A 22,396-nucleotide genomic window follows, 5' to 3' on the forward strand; every position below is an offset into this window, starting at 1 on the left:
AACTTTCAAAATGCCTGGTGTCATTAGTTGTTTATTTCGTGATTATTTAATATATTTTTTTTATCAAAGTAGTCAGGAATAAAAAATATTAAACAGTTGAATGAGTCAAAGTGTCACTTCTATATGAAAATGAATAATAATTTATGAGGTGTACTTGTAATTAAACAATAATATATTGTGTTAAATGAGTTTGTTTCGAATTAGGGAGTGTTTATATTACGCCTTAAGAAAGACGAGAAGAACAAAAAGAGGGACCTTCTCCCGGCCGTCCGATCGCAATCCAACGGTTTTGTTCAAAAGCGGGTCCGAGATGTCTCCCTCCTAAAAAGATTCCCCTTGTTCGTTATGCTCCCGCGTCTATTCGATTAATATATATCCGTTACATTCCCTTTTTTGTCCCTTATAACATACCCGTCTTTATACAATATTAGAGGATGAATAAGGGTTAATTGGTCATTAACCTATTTTCTTGGTTCCAAGAAAGATCTTTTTTTTCAAGAAATACTAATAATCTCAAATATCCACAAAAAAAAAGTACTTTATTTCTTGATAAAAAGGCGAGGAGAAGAGATGAAAGAGAAGAGCGCAGAAGAGAAGGCCACTATTCTCTCTCTCTCTCTCTCTCTCTCCTCTTCGTTTCCAGTACTTTTAATTCTTTTCTTTTCTTCTTTTCTTTTTTAATCTTTTTTGTCCTACAGATTACAAGAACCTTTTCTCCTGCTACTTGTCTCGAGATTTCTTTTTTTGTATTTTCTTCAAGATTTCTGATTCTGGACGATGCTTAGATTCAATGATCGTGCATTCGTCGTTGTCGTCATCTTAGTTGATTTTTTCTAAAACTTTTTCGGTAATGGTAAAGATCTTGTGAGGAAATATTAGAATCACAGCTGAGAGTTTGCAAGAGTCGTGCTCCGATCGCGATCGAAGGGCTTATATAGGGTTTTAGACCGATTTCGTGGGGTTTGGGAGAATTCCTTGTGGCATCGATGGAAATGCCGAAGAGATCGGTTCGGTCGGTGCGATCGCTGCCACTCGATTACGGATTCGGTCGTAATCCGTACCCCATGGGAGGAGGCGAACGAAAGCTAGCGGAGGAGAACGATGAATCGCCGTACAGTTCCAAGAAAGCTCCACGGGAGGAAAGGTTCTTGGAAGAAGACGAAGAGCCAGTGATCGCTCGTCCTCAGATGATGTCTTCGTCCAAGATCGAGTCCCAATGGAGTGATACTAGATCTTATGCTTCGAAGAAGGTGACGAACTCTTCTTTTCTGCACAACTTCCCTTTTCTAACACGAGTTTAGCTAGAATGCATAAGTTTATGGCTAAAGACTATATCTTGTTTTCAGTAGACCCTATTCCATGCTTATATACTCAATATATCAATATTTATTCTGCATTGCGCAATGAAAATTTTCTATTGGGTTTGTATAATGTTGAAGAAGTAAAATTCATTTGATAATAAATATTGATATTTACTTTAATATATTACCGTGACCAAAGATTTTACGCAGAGGAGTAGGTAAGGGACCAAAGAAGGCATAGTAACTAGGCAGGCACTTAACGAGATGCCTAGAGGTCAAGGAATGCCAAATTTAAACTATTAAATATTTGGCTTTGGTAACATGATGTTCTTCAATATAATTACTTGGAGTTTTAATTACGAATGGCAAAGAGACAAAGTTCTGTCCGTTTGGTTGATTACTTCCAAGATTATTGTCAGCCAACGTCCCCAGATGAGACCCAAATCAAAAGGCTGAGGTAGATGCTTAGATATGCATCTAGGTGGTCAAATGTCACGGGCTTAAAAAGAACACTCTCCTTTCAGTCCGTCGATATTCAATTCCCTTGAAAGAACTAAGTTAGCCTCACAAACACAGCAGTAAAAGAAAGCAAGAGACTGTGGTAAACTTTTTTAATCTCAAAAGTTTTCTACAAGATTACTTACTGGTTGTCGACAAGATTGAGGGAGACTTCTCCTTTTATAAAGCGGATGGTAGAGATACCCTATACATGGGCTGCCAAGTGGTTTATAGGCTCTATATTTAGGTGGTAGCTAAATGACTTAATGAAAGAGAAGATAATTATGCTGCGTAGGAATTCTGCAGCCTTTAAAGCTGTCTTGGAAACTTGCAGCATGTAAACTGTCTCAGGAACGCACTTTGTATACTGCAGCAACATTTGAGGTTGATTCCCCAAGGGTTGAGGAAGAAATGTGAAAGTCTCTTACATAAAGGTGCCTTAAGGCTGCGTTTGGTTATTAAAAAGTGAAATTCAATAAAATGACTCTCTTATTTCAAGAAAGGAAATAAAAATTAAAAAGTTTAGTTAATTTTTGCAGGTAAAGTCGCTTTAATTTATTTTTAGCAATAGAATATTTAAAATAGAGAAATTTTTGGAAGTGAATACTTTTGTCCTTTACTTTCTAGCAATTAAACACCCCTGAAATAATACTATTACATTGCAATCGCCCCCACAAAAGATGATTGTCTATTCGAGTTGCTACTTTGGACAGAACTAAACACGTAACTTGCGAAAATAGTAGGGATCAATCTAACCGTCGAAATGATCTGAGATTCGGATATATTATTCTCTAAAAGTTAGGAATTCAGCACAATTAGAATCTCATCGATCTGGTAAGTAGATCAAAAGATATGGAGGAAATAATGACCAAAGGTCAGGGGATGGTAGGATGGACGTGAATGATGAAAGTTAGTGATATGGTTAGGGTTAAGGTTATTAAAGAGGATGATGGCTGTGGTGGGTGAAATAGTATCTTAAACGAGATGAAGAGGAAAAAAGGGAGTTTTTAGGTATGGCTAGTCGCTGGAGTGAGGATGGAGAAGTGACGGAGGATTAACCTCGGTTGTAGAAGGAAGCTTGGAGTGGATACCAAGGGGGAGGAAGAAGGAGGGAGAAGATTGGCTCAAGCCTAGATGCAAAACAAAAGCTCCAATAGTCAATAATTCAAAAGTGGCTGCTATTTCACATATTTGGAGGCTAGTTAATTGTACAAAAATCATAAATAAACCCTAATACGAAATAACTTAATTGACTAGCATTCGAACGCCTTTCAACCGTATTTGAACGGCAAAAAACAAGATTATATGTGTGAACGATGTGTAGACGTTCGAATGCGACGTTCAAAAGCCCTTTAACCGTATTCAAACAGCCAAAAATAATGTTTTGTATGTGCGAACATTGTGCGGGTGTTCAAATGCCCTGCGATCATGTCCAAATGCCTTTACACCGCATTGGAATGCACCGGCCAAAAGTTTTTTTTTATTCCAAAATAAAAACAGATATGATCCAATTCAAGGTGGGTTAGTCATGCCCAATCTATATTATAATCAAGAACTGCAATAACCCACTATGCTTTCCTCACCTTACTCTCAAGGTGCAAAATGAGGAAAACAGTTCATCAAATTGTCCTCTAACTTCTACGTCGCCGCATCCGTGGGCCGTCTTAGCCACTCTACTACAACCTCCATCTTCATTCGCCTGTCGTGTCGACGTCGCCGCTTTCAAACCAGCCGTTCATCCAGGAAGTTGTGCTTACTCCCCGTGTAAATGAGGATATGCACAGGATACGCACAGGCCTATGACTAATGATGTCACCTACCCGTAAGGTCTTCGGTGGTGTAGCAACTCCGAAGTAGGCATACAATGATATACCCACCCGTATCTCCTCTGAATCATTCTCCTCGTCAACCACTAGCTGTTGCTCATCCTCATGCTACGCACTAACAGCGACCTTGTCCTCATGTACATCCTCCTTAGTCTCACCATTGATAAGCATCACCGAATCGATCTGTCGCACGCAACGGTGTCTCGGGGTGAACTTTTCATTGCACCTGAAGCACAACTCTTTGACCCTTCGCTCCTCCACCCGGGCAAGTGTTAGAGTAAGCATAGGAGGCCTTAAAACCGTCTTAACATCGATGGGAGTGCGATATGGTGGTCGGTGTCCCACAACACCCATAGGAGCCCTCGGCTAGTAGCCCGAGCCGTTGAGTGTATGCGTCGGCTTCGACTGTGGCTTGCTTCTCCATGGGTGCCTCGAGTGCCCTCTAAGTGCTTGATGTTTGTCCTCTATGAGCATAGCATTCTCTATGGCTTGCCCTAAATACGTAGATCGTAGAGCTCGTACATCGACTTGAATGTCTTCCAATAAACTGGTGATGAATGTGGATTTCAGTTGAATATCCGACCATGGTAGTGTGCATAGGCTGGACACTCGTTCAAATTCATCTTGATAGGCTATAAACGTCGTCTTCTGAACTATCTTCGTCAAGATAGCATGAAAGTTTTCGTAGCCTAATGATCTAAATAGTTTACAGATCAAATAGTGAAACTCCGCCAACATTTTGATCAGCCTATGAGTGGTAGCCGATCAAAACCACCGTAGTGCCGCATCCTCCAGGTGGAAGGATGTAAGGAGAACCTTTTGGTCCTACTTTGTGCTTTGGAAGATGAAGAATTGTTTGGCACGGTAGAGCCAATAAATTGAATCTTTACCTTGAAATTTGGGAAAGTCTAACCGAACAGTGCACCCGCGGATGTCGGTATCATGGTTGGGTTCAAATCTTGCTCCAATCCTAATTGGAGGTGGGTGCTCCTCTAGGCATACATGATTCCTCTGACATCCTTTATCAGCTTCTCAATTTTTCTCTTCATCTCTCTCAATCTAGGGATCATCATCATTTTTGTTTCCAAACCGCGCTCATCGACTATACCCACCTTGCCTTGGCTCGAGCGTGGTTTCTCTTTCTTGTCCTTGGCCGATCGGTGGAACCATCATAGGGGGCTCCGATGTGGAAGATACCTCATGATCTAAGATAGGCCCTTCTCGAATCGTCCGCAACAAATCGACGTTTTGTTGCACAATTGTTTGACTCAAGATTTAGATGATTTGGACGATGATGGTGAAGGTACGTCCCAAAGCATTAATGGACCTTGATAGAATCTCCATATTTGGGTCAATTGTGGAAGGTGGAGGAGATAGCGTTGTGTGTGCACGGTTCTCTTGCTTTTGGTTATTCGCAGGTGAAGGTGTAGAGTTACTCTCTTTCGCGCTCGTGGATGTCTCCCCTTCTTCTCTTCTTTGTGCTGCCATGGATCTAGTGGCTGTGCCATTGCGTATGCGTGCCAAGGAAGGTTGGCTCTGATACCAATTATTACAATCATCTTCGTAGAAAATGATTGTCGATTTGAGTTACTATTTTGGATAAAACTGAATACAAAACTTTTGAAGGCAATAGGGATCGATCTAACTGTTAAAATGATCTGAGATTCAGATATGTTGTTCTTCTAGAAGTTAGGAATCCAACACAATCGGAATCTTATCGATCGGGTAGGTAGATCAAAAGATACAGGGGAAATAATGACCAAAGGTTAGGGGATGGCAGGATGGACGTGGATAATGGAAGTTGATGATGTGGTTAGGGTTAGGGTTATGAAAGAGGATGATGGCTGTGATGGGTGGAATAGTATCTTGAACAAGATGAAGAGGAGAATGGAGCTTTTAGGTATGGCTGGTCGTTGAAGTGAGGAGGGAGAAGCGACGGAGGATTAACCTTGGCCATAAAGAAGCTTGGGGTGGATACCAAGGGGCTAGAAGGAGAAGGGAGAAAGTTGACTCAAGCCTAGATGCAAAACAAAGCTCCAATAATCAATAATCCTAAAATGGCTGTTATTCCATATAATTGGAGGCTAGCTAATCGTCCAAAAATCATAAACAAACCCTAATACGAAAGACCTTAATCAACGGATGCTCAAACAACCAAAAACAGGGCTCTGTATATGCTTGTTGTGTGGACGTTCGAATTTCCCGCAAAAGCGTCCGAATGCACCAGCCAAAAGTTTTATTATTTTAATCTAAAACAAAAATAGAAAATGATCTAGTTCGAGACGGGTTAGTTATGTCCAATCTGTATCATAATCAAGAACCGCAACATGTTATTTTGTATGTTATCTGCTGTTGGTTAAATGCCTACCGAAATGTCATGATTCTTTTTTTATTTATAACTTAATGTGTGTAAATTTTGTGTCTTAATTACAACAGCTTCTGTTGGTACTTACTACATATATTCATGTTGTTTATTAGATTAGAGTTATTAGATTTATATATTATCTAATTTTGTTGATTGATTGGTAGACCTGCTGACCTACATCTTGAAGTTTATTTTTTCAGAAGCTTCAAGCTTGGTGCCAACTTGCAAATGACAAATGGGCATTAGGGAAGATACTTTTGACTTCTGGATCTGAGACTGTTTTGTCTCTTCCTCAGGGAAAAGTAAGTGTTTCTATGTTTGATGTCGAGGAAAATTTTCTTTTTTCCGCAGTATATGGTGTACTTCATCATCTCTACTTTAATCTTCAGGTGCTGAGGCTGAAAACTGAGAGTCTTTTACCTGCAAATCCTGAAATACTTGATGGTGTTGATGATCTTTTGCAACTAAGTTATTTGAACGAACCATCAGTATTGTACAACTTGCAACATAGATACTTCCAAGATATGATATATGTGAGTACTTGCAAGTCATACAAATAATCTTCATTTAGGATTTGTCTCTTCACTGTTTTAATTTTTGCACCATATATTTAAGACCCTTCTGTCTTTTAGACTAAAGCAGGTCCAGTTTTGGTTGCTATTAACCCTTTTAAGAAACTCCATCTTTATGGAGATGATTTTATTCAAGCATATAGGCGAAAAGCTATTGAAAGTCCACATGTATATGCAATAGCAGATAGAGCAATTCGAGAAATGATAAGAGGTAACTTAACTTACTGTATCATTTGCAGATACCTAATGTAATGTGTCTATCATATACATCTTGTTTACCTCTAATTATGGTTATGTTCACTTTATTTGCAGATGAAGTGAATCAATCAATTATAATAAGGTTGGTAGTTAGTTGTCAAATTCTTTGTAATTAATGGCACAACAAGTATCATGGTTTGATCCTTTTCTTCATGCAATTGTATATATGTTGCCTTGTCAGAGTTTATCTTGTTACGACAGAGGATAAAATTGCAATGTCCCAGTTAGATTGAAATATTACCTGTCTTTGTTGTGATTTGAAAAATTCACCATCATTGTCAAAGAAGGCTTTTCTTTATTTAGTTTATAAGATTCTTGTCATCTTTTTGTCCCTTTTAGTTGTTCTTCCCATAACAGCTGTTTCAAGAGCTTTATCTTATTTAACTCCTCTATTTCTAGTTTCTCTTTAGATTCATTAGAGTGTCTAAATAATATTGGTATAACTTTCTTCTATCCAAATGTTTTCAATTTAACATTGATGATGGAATTAATTTTCTCTTTTTCTTACTATAATCTGATTATGTTATAGCTTTTCCTCTTGGGGCTGTAGTAGTTCCTACAACTTTTATCCTCATCTTATGTGATTGCTAGTTGTTGTTTCCTTTTCATAAAATGGTCTGTACTTGGACTTCTAGATTCTTAGCATACAATCATTTATAACTACAATATGATTTTTTTCTGGTGTCTTCTATAGAACACAAAAATTCAGATATTCTATCTCAAGCAGATCAGGTAGATGCTAAACTTGTACCAGTTCTGTGCCTCTACATTTCCTGACATCAGCTAAAGTTTGCACAATGTTCTGTCTCTTCTCTTTTCCATTGGAGTACATTATTTTCATCTTAGAAATAAGTTGAAATCGAGCAATCATTGACCTAAAATAATTCTAAATACATCCTAATGAAGACAGAAGATCTTGAAAAATATAGAACTAAAAGGTATTTGTGACTTTGCATATGATATGTCACAAATTATGTGATCCGATAACATTTGCATGTTAGAGGTCATCAGCACCTGTGCAGAATTATCATTTATGCTAACTTAGTTGTCTGAGTTTAAATCATGTGACCTGTTGGATCTTCGTTATTGATTCGATATAGTTAAAAAAAATTTAGTAAATACTCCTACATGCCATATCTAATAACATCTTTTCAGGATCAATCAAGTAGAAGATAATAAAAAGAGAGTAAAGATTTAAATTATCTTTTCATGATATATGGTATCTCATACCTTATTCCTTAAGATTTGGCTATCCTCTTTGTACTAAATTTATAGTGATCTTGGCAGTTGTGCTTGCCAATTGCACCATAACTTTCTAGTTAGAAGTTGTGAAACAAACTAAACTCTTCAAATACTAAATTTTTACTTTGTTATTTTTCTAGTGGTGAGAGTGGAGCAGGAAAAACTGAAACTGCAAAGATAGCTATGCAGTACTTGTCAGCTCTTGGAAGGGGTAGTGGCATAGAATATGAAATCTTGCAGACAAATCCAATACTTGAAGCATTTGGCAATGCAAAGACATTAAAGAATGATAATTCAAGTCGATTTGTGAGTTATCTACCTTTTGTGACCTTTTCCTTTGCAGTTAATAATTCCACTTGAGTCCATTCAGGGCTTTGGCATTAACTTATGTTTGATGCTGTTTTGCTTTGTACTTGGAAGTTGCCATTCTGTTTTGCTCAAGTTGTCTCTAGGCCCTCTACAAGCATGTTTGGCAGTGCAATTGTAAAACAAATTATGACTTTTGAGAGAGGAGGAAATGAGCTTGGAAGTCAAATCACGCTAAATTCTTTAAACAAATTGTGACTCCTGATTTTTTATTTACTCGAGATTAAACTTCCATGATCCAGATTTCACAATTTTGACATAAAAAACAAACAAAAAAGGAGGAATAAGTGATGTAAAACTCACTTTAAAGTACTATTGATTGAAATTTGTATTGTTTATTATTCACTTTATTATGCTATTGAGATATTTCCTCTAAGTTCTTTCTTGCAACACAGGGAAAACTTATTGAAATTCATTTCAGTTCTACTGGAAAGATTTCTGGTGCCATGATTCAAACATGTAAGACCATATTCTCATGCTGGAGTATTCTTCTTTCTTTGCATTCTGTAGCTATGCTGTGATTTCACCAATACTTATTGAAATTTGTGACTTCATTTTCTTTCTGCCTTTGACTCACCTTGCTTGGACAGTTCTGCTTGAGAAGGTACTCTAATTGCCTAATGTTCTGCTTATACTATTTGCTTTACGTTCCACTCTTTTTATGAAGTCTCATTTCATCTTTGTTCAGTCGAGAGTTGTACAGTGTGCAATAGGTGAACGCTCCTATCATATCTTTTATCAGTTATGTGCTGGTGCTCCTTTGTCAATTAGAGGTAGACCATATTATTTCCTTATTTTGTGATTCTTGTATGATATTTTGATAATTTAAATGTGTTGATGGAAAGTCTTTGCCTTCTAATCTGTTGAGTGTTCTCCTATGCTTGGAGAACAATCATTTTTTCTTCAAGCATATAATAACCATCAAATAGCATTCTCACACTTTAAGGTTTTAAGTTATTGACAACTGGCCTTGAATAGGAAAATATGCAATCATCAAACCTATTTGGTTTCTTTAATTAGAAAATAAGCATTTGTTAATTTCCTTGTTTTGTGGTTTTGTAGTTCTTTCTCTAACTGAAACAGAACCTGATACCTTATGATTATATTTGTAACATTATCAAGTCAAGGCTCTTCTTAATAGTAATGTTATTGTCAGTAACTGATATTCTTTGGATTTTGTGTCCTTCTTTTAGGAAGATGTTCTTATGTTTTTTTTTTTTAAACTTTTTATTGATCTGCTAAGTAACTGTTTTTTCCCCCTGAAAACAGAGAAATTGAACTTGAAAAATGTGGAAGACTACAATTATTTGAAGCAGAGTACTTGCTATTCTATAGTTGGGGTTGATGATTCTGAAAGATTTTGCACTCTGATGGTAACATCTAATCTAGTAAATTTTACTATCTTCATCGTATACTATCATTCTCACTAAATTTTGGGTTTCAGGAAGCTATGGATGCTGTCCATATCAGCAAAGAAGATCAAGATAATGTCTTTGCACTGCTTGCTGCAGTTCTATGGTTGGGAAACATTTCCTTTGCAGTGATTGATAATGAAAACCATGTTGAAGTCGTTGCAGACGAAGGTAAAACCCTCACCATGTGATGAAGGATACTAGTTTGAGGTTTGGACATTGTCAGTGCACTCTGTAAATCTTACTTCAATTACTATAGTGTGAATCCATTTTCCTTCTAAATTTAGGTTTCTATTATCATCTAAATATTAGTACCTCAAAGCCAAGTCTTTAAAATATGTTCGTTTCTCAATCGTTGGAATTTTCCCTTGTGAAATTGATGCCTCTGATTTTTTAATCTTTAGATATTTTTGTTTTTTATCTGTAACTATCCTGTACTTTTTTTTTCAGGTGCACATACTGTTACCCAACTTATAGGATGTAGTATTAGTGAACTTATTTCAACTTTGTCGACTCGTAAAATGGTAGTTGGTGATGACATTATTGTCCAGAAACTTACTCTTTGCCAGGTATATGTTTTTCTCTGTTAGATGCACATAGCTTTCATCTTTAATTAGCGATATTGTAACTTTCCTTATTAATTTCTTTCTTCTAGGCCATCGACACAAGAGATGCATTGGCCAAATCACTATATGCTGGTCTGTTTGAGTGGCTTGTAGAACAGATCAACAAATCACTTGCAGTGGGCAAGTCCTGTACAGGCAGATCAATCAGTATTCTTGACATCTATGGCTTTGAATCTTTTGATGTACTGTTCATCTGACCTATTCTTCCTGATTGAGATAATTACATGTTTTCTCATGCTATATTATTTTTGCTTCTGCAGAAAAATAGTTTCGAACAATTTTGTATTAACTATGCTAATGAAAGGCTGCAGCAACATTTTAATCGTCATCTGTTTAAGCTGGAACAGGAGGTAAGTTGCGGCATCTTTAATATTGATGATAGTGTGGTTACAACTTACAAGATAACATAATATGGAGATACTGATTTTGGGCTGCTTAGTCCATTAATCACAGTCTTCCATTTTTCTTGTGCTGCTTGCTTTAACTTTTGTGTTCTTGTTTTACATTTTTTTAATATTTATTTATTTTTATTTTTCCTATGATCTGTTGTCTACTTGTCTATCATCTGGTCTTACCTTCATACACACATGATACTCTCAAACTTTACCTTAAATGCTCTTTATCTTATTTTATAAAAATAAGGAGATTTGCATTTACCACCTTACCATTTTATGTGTTGTGGTTTACACTTTGTATTTATAACTTTTGTAAATCATACCCTATATTTTATCAAATATTTACAAAATTTACTTGTCATTAGATCTGAAACAATAGAAGATCCAAACCTAAAATGGGTTGGAGAGAAGGAGAGAAGGAGAGAAGAGAGGAGAGGATTTTAGTGAATGTATTGATTGATAATGAAAGAGAGCTAATTTCTATATATACAAAGTCACCATAAAATAAAATAAGTAAATAATATATGATCTAATATGTATCTGTTGAAGGGCCTAAAGCTCATCCGCCATAGCCTGCTGCCACTCTGGAACTTGGACGGCCTCACAATATGATTTGGGCTGAGGGGTAGAGTGGATGGCTGCAAGGAAGATGTGAAATTGGGAAGAGTATGTAGCGGAAGATATTAGAAAACCATACCAGTTGGGAGGGCGTCACTCACGCTTTGGATAACAATGAATGGGTGCAAGGGCTGTCACAGTAAAGGATGGGATGGTTGGAGGGATACTATCAATAGAGAAATGCTCAGCTGTAAAAGGGGGACATGACTTGCGAGTGTAGAAGTATGGCAGGGTCGTCATGGGAAGGGGTACTCTTCTGGAGGAGTTGGAAGCTTAGCAAGAGAGCAGTCGGGAAGGACATATGGAATTGATAGTAAATGAGTATCTATAGGAAGATGAAGAAAAGATAAGTTCGAGGGAGCTAAAGCATTAGAGGTAAAGAAATGTATCTCTTCTAGAAAAGTGACATAGCGCAATATCTTAAGACGACGAGCATAAGTGTCATAACAACGATAGTCTTTATGTTCATCACTATATCCTAGAAAGACGTATTTAGCTGCTTGAGGGGACAACTTATTGCATTCACTCGGAGGAAGAAGAATAAAGCATGAGATAAACCTAACATATCTCAGAACGTTGACGCATGAGGTAAATCCAAGTGAAACGAGATTTAGGGGTGTAAACGAGCTGAGCCTAAGTGAGCTGACTCTAGTTTAGGCTCAGTTCAAAATTTATTTTGAGCCTTATTTTGATGTTTAGGCTCGGCTTAGCTCAATTGAGCCGAGCCAGATTAAGCTCGAGCCGAGCTCAAGCCAGAGTCCAAGCTTGATTAGAGGAGGTGGCAAGAACGACGACTTGTCGAAGAAGGAGGTGGCGACGAGCCGAATGAGGAGGAGGCGGCGACAGCTTGCCGTACGAGGAGGCGGTGGCTTGCTTAGCGAGGCGGTCGAATGAGGAGGCCAAAGGAGAAGGAGGATGAGGAGGCTGGATGAGATTTTGTTAGTCTATCTCTACGAGCCATTTGCAACCTTCAAACCCAACTAATTCTTTCAATACTTGGCCATTATTTGGAGGAGATTTTGTTCCCCTTTTCAACGAAAGGGGTTGCTTTCAATAAAATTATGATCATAGGCCATAGTTAGTATACTACTGCCACTCCCTTACCCTAACACCTTTTTGATTTTTTTTATTGACGGGACACCTCTTTGATTCGTCAAAGCCCAAATTAAACCACACGGCTACAACAAAGGTATAATCGGGCCTATTGAGCTGCCTGAGTGAGCTGATTCGGCTCAGGCTAGGCTTAACTTTAGCTGAGCCGAGTCGAGCTCGAGCCGCTCATTTATTTCGACACCCCTAATGAGAGTAATCATCAATGAAGTATACATAATAGAGAAAGCTAAGACCAGACAAAAGGGGAGCGGGACCCCAAATGTCAAAGTGCACAAGATCGGAGAAGGAATCGGAAATACTCTCACTAAGAGAAAAAGAAAGAGCCTGATGTTTTGCCAACCTATAGCCAGTACAAGGAAACAAACATGAACTACTATCTAAAGATTCAAACCTAGATAAGGTCTTGAGACGCTGACTTGATACATGACCTAAATGTCAATGCCATGGGTCTGAAAGAGACAGGGGAGTGACGGGACAAACACTGGGACAAGGTGGAGGAAGATGAAGCTAGTCCAAATAATAGAGCCAATGAATCCGACGACTGGTCCCAATCCTCTAGCTTATTGATGTCTCATGCACAACACAAGAAGTAGAAGAGAAAGATATAGTGTAACTAGAGTTAGAAAGTTGAGTAATAGAAATAAGGCTCATTGTAAGACCGAAAAAAAGCTAGATGTTAGATAAAGTAGGACTACCAGTAGGATCCATGGTTGAGGTGATATAACCAATGTGAGAGATAGAGTAATGAGTCTCATTAGTAGTGTGAACGTGAGGAAAGGCGGTGGGAGCAGGGATGAGACTAGTGAATATGGACGAGTCACCAATCATATGATGTGAAGCGCCAGAATTAAAAATCCAAGATTTAGTTGTACTAGAAAAAGCAGAGGTAGAAATAGAGGCACTAGTGAAGTTTAAGCTCTCAAGGCTAACCAAAACACAAGATATCATTAGAAGAGCAACCTATCAACACCTTGAGGGTGTTTAAAAAATTTCTAATTCAAACCTTTCGTCAAACACCTAAACAGTGCTGCTAACCTTGGCGCGCTATTAAATAGGTGGAAAATTTGGATAAATCTTCTGAAAACTTGAGGGCTCAACACTGCAGATTTTTGTCGAACAATTAATGAGCACTTGCTGAAAACAGAACTACTAATGAGCTCGATGGAGTGAAATTTCATCAAACACTAGGTGGGTGCTAGATGAAAATAATGCTGCTGGAAGAGAAGGCTGTGAACAAGTGAACTTCCGTCAAACACTTGGTGGGCACAAGCTGGAAATATGCCGATGCGCTGAAAAAGAGTGAACTTTATTGAACACGTGGTGGACGCTCGCTGCTCTGCTGTTGCTGTACAGAGAAGAGAGCGGAGAACGGTGGCCACTGCTACTACGTTGCTGTGGCTGGAAACATTGGCTGCTGCAACTGACTACGGCAGTTGCAGCTTGAGAGCGTCTTGCAAATATCTCACTCAGGCCTTTTGACAAACAGTTGGTGAGCAGAGTCTTAAATCCCACTGAGGGTTTTCGTCGAACAGGATGAGAGCACCTCAGTGTGTGCAGGGCAGCAGCAAAGCTGCTGGATGGCGACCGGTGAAGAAAATCAACAGTGATCGGTGAAGGCTTTCGAGCGTAGACGAAGCTCAAAGCTCCTCCTTAAAGGACTGAAAAGGAGGGGGCGCGATAGAGAACAATGAGGTCGAGGCTCGGCTACGAACGACGGAGGTGCCGATGGTGGTGCGACGCGGCAAGCTAAAGACTGCTCTGATGTGAAATTTTGAGTAAGGAAAGGGGAGGGAGAGATCGAGGGATGGAAACGATGAGAGAGTTCAGAGATCGGATAGTTTTGATACCGTGAAACATTAGAAGATTCAAACCTAAATGGGTTGGAGAGGAGAGGAGAGAAGAGGATTTTAGTGAATGTATTATTGATAATGAAAGAGAGGCTAAGCCCTATTTATAGGAAGTCACCATAAAATAAGATAAATAAATAATATATGATCTAATAACTCTAATAAGATTCATTAACTAAACTTAACTAAGTCTTCTAGGTTATGTTACTTTACTAAAATATCTTACTCAATCTAAATTTACATTCACACCAAAAAAACTCATTTATTTTAAAAGGGCTATTTGTAGAAAAAAAAAACCTTAGATTTTAATAAAATTAAGCTCTTGAAATTGACTGCATATAATGAAATGTATATAATTTACATAAGAGATGCGAAGAAGGGGCCATTTTTGCTTTTTTAAAAACTAATTTTTTTCATGTGCAAATACCCCCTTTTAAAACCTAATATACATTTGTCAAACAAATAGAATCCACGACTAGGAATTAACACATGAGTTTTATTCAATTAATTTAATTTTAAAGAACTCAAATACGGATCTCTAAAATTTTGAATGGGATGTAGCTTCCTAATAAACAATGAAGGATAAATGAGAGTAGAGGAGAAGAGACGGTTCACGACACCTCTTATTTTCTTTCACTTCTAGCTTTTGTCATTTTGGCCAAACAAGCCGGAGAATCATTGAGCCCTAGAAGGAGGAGGGTATCTTAGGCATTTTAGTAGACAAATGGTTTGAACTAAGATAGAATATTCTGTTAGTTATCTGCCTAAATAGTGTTGGTGTTATTTTGAATCAAGATGTGTTCGGTAAATGTTTAGTAAAACACCGAGCCCGATTTGTAAATATTAAAAATGTAAGGTGTAAATCACAAATAAATGAAAAAGTAAGATATTAAGTACAAATTTTTCTATAAAATAATATCAACTATGCGTGCTAGAATTATATAAGCTTTCTAGCATAAATAGATTTTTGAGGAATAATATAGTAAGACAACATCATAGTAGGAGAGAGATTGAATTCAAATTCCAGCAGACTGATACAACTAGAGCTAGATCAAGTTGTATCAGAAGGAATAAATTTGCTTGAGAAAATAAGGCTTTCTGTCGGGGGGGGGGGGGGGGGGGGGGCGTTCGAACACCAGAGACTCTCATTCGAACACACCATTCGAACGTCTGTATGCGTTCACAAAGACGAAGAATGAGATTTGCGCGTTCGAACGGCCTTGGGCACGTTTGAATGTGCTGCAGTGAGAACGCTTGGTTTTTGAGAGATTTATTTTGTTGTTTGGGTCAAAAGGGTAGCCTCTAAGTACTATGGAGTGCACCTTAGTTGAATTATTTTATGAATGAATCTTCTTTCTCTCTATCTCCTTTCTTCTCTCTCCTTCCTCAAGCCCTAACTTCACATTGACCCTAGCCGATATCGGCTAGATCCCCCCCCCCCCCCCCCCCCCCCCAATCCGATATTTTCTCCTCTAATCACACATATCCCTATCACTATATTCATTCCACCTTCATTCCTCCCACCACCATTAAAGAGCTTCCTTCAATCCGAATACCCAATCTAAACCTCTCTTGAGTTCGGTTTGTAACAGAGACCTATTTGTAGTAAAAAATATTGAATCTCCACCCACCTCTAGCATTCACGTCTTGAGCCTATTAAAATGTCTTGAGCTTAAGGTGAGGAGTGTTAGAATATCAAGCACTAACACTACACTTCTCTATTTTAAAGTAATTGATAAGTTAACAGTATGTGAGTAATCCATCATGTCCATGATAATGAAAAATATCACTTTATCGACATCTCCTGTTCCAATTTGCATACAATTGATGATCCATATAAAGTGTAAAATTCTGAACCTGCATTTGCATGACTGATGATCATATAATTTCTCAAAAGACAATATCTACATAAGCAAATAGCTCGAGTTGATGCAAAAAGAGGGAGCAAGATGGAATTGTCATTCATCTTATATCTTGGAAATAAGGAAAGACATTTTTGGAAGATTAAAATAATTACGATGGAAATTTCTTCATCCTCTTTATTTAACCATTTCTTTGTGTTATTTGTCTCTGATGTGGAAGCAGAATATCCTAGTATAAATAGCTAATATCTTTGTAATGTTCAAACTATTTCTACAATTCTACTTGTGCTAGAGAATGGAGATTAATGTTTGCCAAATGTACTTTTAAAGGCTACAGTTTTAAACAGGAAACCCTTTGAGCTACTTTTCAGATAGAGTATATTAATATCTGATTTCTACCATCTGGGAATAAACTCGGGGAATCTAAGTTTTTGACTTATCAACTTTTAGACATAACCTCAACCGTTAGCCTTATCTTAATCTCATAGTTTAGATTGATGGTAATACTTATACACTTTATTCTTTAGTCGTAATGTGAAATGTTAATCTTGTTGCTGTTTAAAGTCCTTCAGTTACCAGAAACTAAAACACAATTTACAGTTTTACACTCATAAGTACTTGAAAATGGCTTGCTGAATCACTTTCCCTCCATTATGCCCCTCAATTAGCTCTGGTCTGATTATATGTCTTGATGCCTTCTGGTGTACTTTCTGCACTTTAACCTAGATATTTGTTGTTTGAGACTTTGAGTTGTTATAGGTTTGGTTTATCCAAAGAGAAATATTTTTTTTTTCATTTCGTTCCACTTTCCTTTCACTGTCTTAACTTTTTTGTTGTCTTTCCATACCATGTAACTCTCTCGTTAGCTTAGAATTTGCAGCAAGCTCATGTTTATTGAGTTAGACTGAAGTTCAGATTATATGAGTCAGTTATTTTATGAAAATTTAACACCACTCTTTTTTTCTACTTTACCTCATTCAGAGGTTTTAATCCTTGTATCATAACATCTCTATGGTTTCTTTTACTAGGAATATATTCAAGATGGCATAGATTGGGCAAAGGTTGACTTTGAGGACAACCAGGATTGTCTCAATCTCCTTGAGAAAGTATGCACTACTTTTATAGCACTATCATTTTGGTTATATTTTTCTGTGATTCTAATCCTGACACAAGAATGGATACCTGTCAAGAGGATTCTTCAATCAACATTTTATATCTGTAGTTATTCTGCTCCTGCTATTAGTATTAAACATACTTACTGATTAATTTTTATTAGCACTCTGATTTCCTTGACAATCTGAATTGGACTTTTTGTTTGATACTCCATAGTGATAAGAGTGCTTGGCCAGCATAAGTCAGTAGCAAACTATTTCTGACAGCAAAAAGTGTCATGATTACATATTTCTCAGTTTCCAGTGGAGTCTGAACTTCCCCACCGGAATTCTCTTTGCTGTCACTGACTATTCTGCCTAATTTTGTACTAATTTGTCAGGGATAGTGATATCACGTTATTAAATATGTCAAGACATACATTCTCATAGAGGAGTGGTTGCATTGTAGTAGAAGGTATCTTGAGAGGGAGGGAAGGCCATAATTTGTGTGTTCGACTAGTCCAAAAAAGCATGATAAGATGTGATCTTATAGTGAAACCTTGCACTGTGTTGGGGGTATGGACATGAAGGATCTCTATATGCAATCCAAATATTTGGGTGTAAAGGCTTGGATACTTGCTTTACTACAAATTCTTCTGGAAATTTCTGCCAGCTCAGATTACAGTTGAGATATTAACCTTAGAGTATAGTTATGTTACTGCAAACAATGCCAAATACTGAATTATCTGTATATTATTCTATGGAATAATTATCTATAAAAATTTTATGTACCTCTTTTACTTGGTGCAGAAACCATTGGGTTTGTTGTCTCTTTTGGATGAGGAATCAACCTTTCCTAGTGGTACAGATCTTACTTTTGCTAATAAGCTCAAGCAACATCTGAAATCTAATTCTTGCTTTAGGGGAGAAAGAGGCAAAGCTTTTACTGTTCATCATTATGCTGGAGAGGTTGCAACTAATGTTGTTCATAACTCACTTCACAGTTAACTTTTCTTTTTAATCTTGCCCAATATGATTGTTTAACTCCTATCAGGTGCTCTATGACACATCAGGATTTTTGGAGAAGAATAGGGATTTATTGCATATGGACTCTATTAGACTCCTGGCTTCATGCAAATGTTCTCTTCCCCAAAATTTTGCTTTCAAAATGCTCGTACAATCTGAAAATGTGGCACTTAACAACTACAGATCCAGCAGTGCAGATTCCCAAAAGCTAAGTGTAGCGACAAAGTTTAAGGTTGTATTTCTAAATTATATCTAAATGACTATATCCTCTTTGATCATATGTATGTCAGTGTCAGCTTTCTATTTGCTTCATTTTATTCAGTAGGAAAAAAGAATGAAAATGTTCCTTTTATTCAAAGGGATTTAATGTCATTCATCAATTTTCACCTGCAATTTCGTTGGAGTTTGAAGATAACAGTTGGTAATATTAGACTGAATGTAGACCGGAAATTTGACAATATATGACTTCTGAATAATGTTGCATCTAGGGACAATTATTTGAATTGATGCAAAGACTTGGGAATACAACACCCCACTTTATACGCTGCATTAAGCCCAACAACTCACAACTTCCTTCGACTTATGAGCAAGGACTTGTACTTCACCAATTAAGATGCTGTGGAGTTCTTGAAGTGGTTCGCATATCAAGATCTGGTTATCCTACAAGAATGTCGCACCAAAAATTTGCTAGAAGGTGAAACTTGTTTCTTTTAGAAGTGTTGCGTAAATTTCTGTTTATCTCAACCAGATCAATGTTTTTAAATTATTAGGTATGGCTTTCTTCTTCTTGAGAATGTTGCATCTCAAGACCCACTTAGTGTTTCAGCTGCAATTCTTCGACAGTTTAATATCCTACCAGAGATGTACCAAGTTGGCTACACAAAATTGTTCTTCCGGACTGGTCAGGTGAGATGAATACACTAGATGGATAAAATTGATACAGATTGATTTATATAGTAGGTTATTCCTGTGGTCTTCTTGTTAAGATTTAGGTCTGCTAATTTTCCTATAATTTCTTGCTTATAAGTTATGATCCATTGCTCCACAAGTATTCCTTAACACATGGTGCTCCATTAGGCATTTAAATTTCCTTTAGATTACACACATTTTGGTTTGCACAGATCATAGCGGTCTGTTGTTATAGAAAAGGAGATGAATAGATGCACAATTCTAGCTGAACACTATTAGAACAAGCATTTCTTGTTCAAAATTATATTGTGTCATTTTCTTTTCTTCCTGAGCTTTGCTGTAGATTGGCACTCTTGAAGATACAAGAAACCGCACACTCCATGGTATTTTGAGGTTTCAGAGCTGTTTCAGAGGCCATAAAGTGCGTCACTATCTCAGGAAGCACAAGGAAGGAATTGTTATACTGCAGTCATGTAAATTCTCTCTCGCCTCTCTTAAGCTATCTATCTAGGCTACAATCAGGCATCCGCCATCTAGATTAAGCCGTTTGGCTGTTAATACTGTTGCTAATAATTTAAGGGAAATTCTATTATGTAGTTATTCGAGGTCAGAAGATGAGACAAGAGTATTCAGGCTTGTTGCAGAGACGCAGAGCTGCTGTTGTTCTGCAGAGATATATAAAATGCAGAGTTGCGAGAAAGAATTTCATGAGTGTTCATAATGCTGCAGTTGTAATGCAATGTGGTATGGAGCTTCTTGTTCCTGTGGTGTGCAGTTGATTACAAAGCTCAGTTGTTTTCTGATGGATTCTTTATTGTATTAAACAGTTATCCGTGGCTGGCTGGTTAGGAGGTGTTCCGGTTACACAAATCAACTGAACACTACAAAGAAACATGAAGGCACAAAGGTAAAGTGCATATCAAATTTTATTATCTAATTGTCTATAGTTTTCCTTGTTCTGATTACTCATTTTGGGTCTGCAATAAAGGCCTCCACATTTTCAGACCTGCTACACCCTGGACATTCATTGCAGCAAGATTATATAACATTATAGCCTCACTAATATGCATTTCAATCACTTTTGACACTAATATTTTGACTGCAGTATTGCTTTTCTTTTAAACGTAACTCATGGAGTTAATCATGGTTATTATCTATATATTTCACTGCACCTAACAGCAATCCCAACAAGGATTGGATGAATATGAGGCAAAAATCAAATAAATTTACAAGTTTCACTTTTTTAACCTCGTGTTATAGCCATTGATAGACACACTGCAGCATATCAATAGCTTTCACTTGAACTTATTTGGCAAAACATCACGTCTATACTCTATAGTCTATTGGTGCTTACTGTATCTTTTGAAGACATACTCTGATCATGATCTTGGAAGTCATGGTGTTTAAACCTTGCTTACTGCATCTTTTGAAGACAAATACTCTGATCATGATCTTAAAATTCATGGTGTTTAAACCTTCTTATAATCTGACTATTTCCAGTGTTTTCTGTCAAAAATTGAGTCTTGCATTGTAACAAAGAAGCTTCACGTTTCTTGATTTTTCTTTTGTATCTGAGCTGCACAAGTTATTTGATGGATTTGTCAGCTCGTTACACAAGGAATCAAGAATTCAACTGTGTTCATGCAAGTTGTAGTGAAAAAAAAGTAGTCCATCCTGACCACATACAAGGTATAAGACTATAAGGTATTGTTGCCAAGGAAACCACCATAGATGAAATCCTTGTAAGCATGCCTCTCAAATCAACAGCTCGATACTCTTTTGGAGTTTGACTTTGACCACAAGAACACCGGCTTACTGGTGTTTAACTGCTTGCCATCTTCTTGGAGCTATTGTCATGATGCTCGTCAATTAATTTTGCTCTGTTTCCTTTATAAATGCGTGTATGCCATGAAGGGTAAAAGGTTACTCTAGAAGTTTATATTCCACTGGCAATTTTATGATTAAACAAAATGAATAATACCTGGTCCATGCATCCCTTATGTTATAAACTGGCCTTCCTTACGTTGCATTTCTGCTCTATTGGAATAACTAAGGCCACGTATAAATTCTCTCCCAGGAGACTGACTCCGACCAAGTTATGGTTAAGGAATCCGTCCTTGCAGAGCTTCAAAAGAAGATTCTGAAGGCGGAGACTGCACTAAGAAAACATGAAGAGGAGAATGACCTACTCCATCAGAGGCTCCAGCAATATGAGAGTCGATGGTCAGGGTATGAGCAGAAGATGAGATCCATAGAAGAGGTATGGCAGAAGCAAATGAGGTACTTGCAGGCCAGTCTCTCCGTCACAAGAACAAGTCTTTCTATAGATGACGCAGGGCGAAGGTCTGATGCATCAATAGATCAAACTTGTGACAGTAGTATAAATCATGTTCAAGTCACAAGGCACACAAATAATGGGTCGCAGGCAGTGTTGCGCTCACTGAACCGAGAAATGAGCACTGGCCTTGGTATTATCAGCCGCTTGGCTGAAGAATTTGAGCAACGAACTCAAGTATTCGCAGACGATGTGAAGTTCTTGGTGGAGGTGAAGTCTGGCAAGGTGGAGGCTAGCTTGAACCCTGAGAGAGAACTCAGGAGGCTTAGACAGGAGCTTGAATCATGGAAGAAGGACTTCAGTGTGCGACTTAAAGAGAGCAAGTTGATACTGAGCAAGCTTGAAGCTCTTGAACCAAATTCAGTCAAGGCAAAGAGGAAATGGTGGGGAAGAATTAATAACGCAAAGATTACATGAAAGCATGCATACATGCATCTACCTACTGCATACGTAGGGAAAAAAATCCACACTTCTTCTACTTCAAAGTTGGTTGAATGGGAATAGATACTCCGGCAACAACAAAATACGCGTATACTTTCTTCTTTAAGCTTTAGAGGAGTTATAATTATTTTGCTTTGCGTTGCTGAACATATGCTTCTGAAGGTCCACAAGTTTGGATAATCCAAGATGCAACAGAGTCTTCAACACTTTTTGCTATTTGTAATGGTCAACAATTGGTTCAGAACAAAAGGGCTCCCTTCTTTCAATGGTGATCCTCAACCCTAGATGGTTTT

General features: G+C 37.6%; 1 protein-coding gene across 1 annotated transcript; it reads left to right on the forward strand.

Moving 5' to 3' along the window:
• Window positions 1-599: 599 nt before the first annotated feature.
• LOC140765379 (myosin-1-like) lies at window positions 600-22,369 on the forward strand. The gene is made up of 23 exons (XM_073104437.1): window positions 600-1,250; window positions 6,191-6,292; window positions 6,380-6,523; window positions 6,623-6,773; window positions 6,875-6,902; window positions 8,203-8,368; window positions 8,824-8,887; window positions 9,019-9,032; window positions 9,117-9,201; window positions 9,698-9,801; window positions 9,873-10,011; window positions 10,291-10,409; window positions 10,496-10,648; window positions 10,727-10,816; window positions 17,330-17,407; window positions 18,203-18,361; window positions 18,447-18,650; window positions 18,907-19,112; window positions 19,189-19,324; window positions 19,671-19,800; window positions 19,925-20,071; window positions 20,155-20,234; window positions 21,405-22,369. The coding sequence occupies exons 1-23, from the start codon at window positions 987-989 to the stop codon at window positions 22,077-22,079; spliced, it is 3,438 nt and encodes a 1,145-aa protein (XP_072960538.1). The 5' UTR covers window positions 600-986; the 3' UTR covers window positions 22,080-22,369.
• Window positions 22,370-22,396: the final 27 nt, after the last annotated feature.

This window comes from Typha angustifolia, chromosome 8 (assembly GCF_048772165.1).
Source record: "Typha angustifolia cultivar Huaian chromosome 8, ASM4877216v1, whole genome shotgun sequence".
Taxonomy (NCBI): domain Eukaryota; kingdom Viridiplantae; phylum Streptophyta; class Magnoliopsida; order Poales; family Typhaceae; genus Typha; species Typha angustifolia.

Bases quoted from the DNA above. Each gene is read 5' to 3' on its own strand.
- LOC140765379 (XM_073104437.1), top strand. From the start codon at position 987: ATGGAAATGCCGAAGAGATCGGTTCGGTCGGTGCGATCGCTGCCACTC. The intron at 18,362-18,446 runs GTTGCAACTAAT...AACTCCTATCAG, and splicing joins TTCATCATTATGCTGGAGAG to GTGCTCTATGACACATCAGG. The intron at 18,651-18,906 runs GTTGTATTTCTA...TGTTGCATCTAG, and splicing joins GTGTAGCGACAAAGTTTAAG to GGACAATTATTTGAATTGAT.